This window comes from Cariama cristata, unplaced genomic scaffold, assembly GCF_000690535.1.
Source record: "Cariama cristata isolate BGI_N322 unplaced genomic scaffold, ASM69053v1 scaffold36767, whole genome shotgun sequence".
In the NCBI taxonomy this organism is placed as follows: domain Eukaryota; kingdom Metazoa; phylum Chordata; class Aves; order Cariamiformes; family Cariamidae; genus Cariama; species Cariama cristata.
In genome coordinates this window covers 1457-5335 of record NW_009628941.1, presented here as the reverse complement: position 1 = coordinate 5335, position 3879 = coordinate 1457, and the positions used below count along the sequence as shown (strand labels likewise).

Sequence of the window (3879 nt, the reverse complement as noted above, 5' to 3'; positions counted from 1 at the left end):
GCGGCATAACAGCAGCTACTGCCAGCCGTGCTGACCATCCACCCACCGTGGGCTAAAGGCAGAGGAGCGGTGCTCTCTGCTGTGAAAATCCCTTTATTAGACGATGAGTAAAACCAGAGATGGGGTGGAAGCAGCTCTGGGGACAACAAATCAACTCTATCACAACTGGGGACAGGCTCACTCTGGGGACAGTTAAGAGAGACACTAACCAGCTTTGCATTTGGTGCTCTAGAGCCAGTGTCTGCTGCTCCCTGGGAAGAGTTTGCTCAGTTTGTGGTTGGTTGGAGGCCACAAAAGGAAGGGAGGGCTGGAGACCAAGGACTATTTTATTCCAGGTCTGTTTGTAATTGCCTAGCAGAATGGGCACAAGTAGCTGGTTTGGAGATTGTGTTTCTGCAGAGCTGTTCTTGGCTTTTCCTTTTGTCCTTTCCTTTTCCGAAGAAGTGCATCTCTCAGAAGCATGGCTGCGTTCGCCTTGAGCTTGAACTTTTTGCAGTGTTACCCCCAAATTCGAACACTTGCTGTCCGTGTATTACTTTTTCACCTGTGAAGAACAATCAACTGAGAAGCTCCTGAGACACAGCCTACTGAAAGGAGTTCTTTCAGCGCATGTCTGTCCTACAGCCAGCTGGGAGATGGGGATGGAGTGAGGCAACTGCCTGGCCGCAGCTACCAGCACACAAGTCCTCTAGCTATCCCGTCTGAGCCACAAGCTCTGGAGCCTGGGGGCGATGGGGAATTTCTCCCCGCTCCTCCCCGCTGGCCGGGTACCAGGTTTGGGGCACAGACAAAGGGCTGCCGCAGAGGTGCAAGGTGAAGAGACTCACCATGGGCAGGAGATCAGTGGCCTGGGAAGAGGTAGAACTTCCTGAGCATTGTAGTCCTTTCTTGTGAGGGCAACTGCTGAGGGTGTTTTTCAAAGGAATATTGGACCTGGGGTGAAAGAGACAGCAGGGAGAAATGAGAGCAGCTCCGTTCCCAGCATGGGAAAGGTGCAGGGAGTTAGGAGGCATCTCCAGGCATGTGTCTGGTGGCACAAGGGATGCCACAGGCTGCGCCAACATGCCGAGCTCGTGCTTGCCCACTGCATGGCAGGGTGCTGGTGCCTCCAGAGATCCAGTTGACTTTCCAGGCCAAGCCAGATCTCTTTTTGACAGAGCCTGCTCCTGAGGGGCCTGCTGAGAAATGGCCTGCCCTGGCCCAAGCTCTGCTCTGAGCAGTATTTCTGACCATTGGCATTGCTGCATCTGCTGGCACACCTGCAGTTAACTACAAAGCCTCACCTTTCGGAAGATCTCCTGTAAGTCGCTGCTACAGGCATGGTTTCGAAACTGCTCTATCAGGCATTGGATGAAAATGGAGCCTGTTGCTATGTTTCTCCAGGAGACAGTATCTGGGGAGACAGAACAAGATGTCAAGTATGATTTCACCAGTGTCCCTCACTGCAACAGTGATTAATGCTGGGTGCCGAAGTAGGAGACTGGGGCACCTTCTCCGAGATCATCGTATTTGGCCCATCCAACCCACAGCATAGAAAAAAGACAGGGCATCCCAGGGAAGACAAAGTGAGGTGAATATTTTCTTCAAGCCTCTCTGCTTTCCCGTGCTCCCAGCCATGCCAGCTGCCAGGCTGGCACGGCCTGGAGCCAACTGTGACCCAGCAGGAGAAGACAATTTCCCCCAGCCAGCCACTGTAGTGAGATAAATCAGCTGGGGAAGGAGTGCAGGCAGAGCTGGTGGGGAGGGCTGGAGCTGGGGCAAGAGAAGGCAGCCAGGCAGGGACACAAAGCTCTGGCCCTAGTACTGCTGAGAGAGATCTGTGGGTGTCCTGGAGCAGCCTTGTACCTTGGCATCGGGGGATACTGCCTTCTCCAGAGGGTGTTGGAGCAATGCCCAAGTGGTCAGCGGATGGAGGGGTCTCCTGGCAACCCACCCGGAGGAGGAGGAGGTGTGGAGACCCATGATGGCATCAGGAAACCCTGTTTCCCTGGCCTGCTCTCAGGCAGGGCAACTATCTCTAGGAACTACTTACCAGGCGTGGAGGAATGTAAAGTAGCAAAATCACTCTCCAGGTGGACTTCGCAGATTGCATCATCTTCCAGCCTTGCAGGGCTTGTGTGAGCTGAGCTGGCGATGCGCATGGCAGAGTCTGCAGAGATGTTCACCATCACGGACCCTATTTTGCCTAGGAAGGCAGGGCCAGCCATCAGCGATGATGTCCCATCCCCACCCTGTGCTCAGAGCTCACATGCCCTGAGAGAGCATGGCCAGCTTGCTCGCCTCACAGGCACCTTGTAGCGGGGACTCACCTCCACGGCAGGACTGGATAATGACCACTTTGGGTTTGCCCAGCAGCGCCCGGCACCACTTGTTGTTGAATTTCTCATAGATGGTGTCAAGGGAAAGGATGTCTGTGGTCTCATCGGTGCTCTTGGTCCCGCAGAGCCCAGCCCTGACCCCGTGGGACATGAAAACCAGGAAGGTGCTGTCAGATGTCCAGTGGTCTTTGTGATCCGCAAAATCCTTCATGGCCGTGGCCATCTCCTACAAATCATCACAAGGAAGGAACATCAGCCACATGTGACCAGCTGTGGGGAGATCCAGGCATCAGCTGTGGGCAGGAGCCACTGCCATTGGGGACAGAGGTGTCCCTGTGCTGCCTGAGCCCTCCATCACCAATGCACACAAGGAGGGTCTCTGTGCCACTCCCCACACCAGTGGCAGCTGCCTTCGTGCAGTCCTTTACCTGGGAAGTTAAGTTGCGATGGACGTCCACCACGTAGCCCAGCCCTTCCAGCAGCTTTGTCATCCCCTCCACATCCATTTCAGCCCCATCCCGCCGGCTCAAGTGCTCAAACTCAATGTTGCAGATAAGCAGGGCCCTGCGGGTTCGCGTCTCCCGCGGTAGATGGATGGGATAGATCTGTGAGGACAGAGGGAGGCAGTGCTCAGCGCTGGGTGGGTGCAGAGGGCGTTTCCTGGGAGGCAGCTAATAGCAGGGAAGGTCCATGGGCACAGCAACCGCATCTCCCTGTCCCTGGGGCATCTCCTCACATCTCCTGCCCTGCTCCTGGGTCAGTGAAGACCCTGGCTCCCCTCGGCAAGCCCCTGCCCACTCAGGCAGCGTGGCTGGGCCACACTCCAGTCTTCCTCTCATCTCCTCTGCCCGCAGCACCTGGTCTCCCTCTGTGTCCCTGATGCGCTGGTACTCGTACAGGGAGCACTGCCGGATCCATTGCTGGCCCTGGATGCTGATGGGGGGCCTGGGGGGGGCCGCAGGGTTGGGGGAGGCCAGCTGTGCACCGGGGAGCCCTGCAAACAGAAAACCCCACAGTTACACTGAGAAGTGCCTGCAGCAAGAGGGGACTGTTGCAGGGTGCAGACAGGCAAGCGGAGCTGGGCTCTGCCCTTGGGGGTCCCTGTTCAGCTCCATGGGGGATGGCCACCCCTGAGAGCCCTGTCATCACAAAGGGGGACTCAGTGCCACAGACCAGTGATACTGGGGAGGCCCAACTGCCCCTTGCTTTCAGGCCTCGGACACTCGCCAGGGCCAGGCCCCCCATCCAGCATCCTGCCGGAGGTGCTGGGAGCTCCAGCATGGCCGGGGGTGCATCTCTCACCTGAGTCAGCAACCAGACCCAGCTGCTCCGCCAAGGTGCCATCACGGTTCCTGAGGCTGTCGATGAAGATCTGGCTGGCCTTGGGGCCCTTCTGGCGCACGCTGTCAATGAGGCAGCGGGCCTTGTCGGTGCGCACCGTGTATCTATCGTGCACCTCGTCCACCTCCTCAAGGCTCAGCACCCTTTTGGCCAGCAGGTCATCCAGCAGCCCAGAGATCAGCGGCTTGCTCACACGCTCCACAAATTCTGTCCGCACATT

At 57.2% G+C, this 3879-nt stretch overlaps 1 protein-coding gene across 1 annotated transcript in view; it reads right to left on the bottom strand.

The window, feature by feature from the left end:
- Positions 1-840: 840 nt before the first annotated feature.
- LOC104165383 (caspase-1-like) overlaps positions 841-3879 on the bottom strand; it is a 3578-nt gene continuing 539 nt past the window's right edge. Inside the window, exons 2-8 of the mRNA XM_009704992.1 lie at positions 3621-3878; positions 3176-3312; positions 2747-2923; positions 2310-2544; positions 2033-2185; positions 1284-1393; positions 841-933 (exon numbers count right to left, since the gene is read on the bottom strand). Of these exons, the coding sequence (XP_009703294.1) occupies positions 841-933; positions 1284-1393; positions 2033-2185; positions 2310-2544; positions 2747-2923; positions 3176-3312; positions 3621-3878 (1163 nt within the window). The remainder of the gene's footprint in view (positions 934-1283; positions 1394-2032; positions 2186-2309; positions 2545-2746; positions 2924-3175; positions 3313-3620; position 3879) is intronic.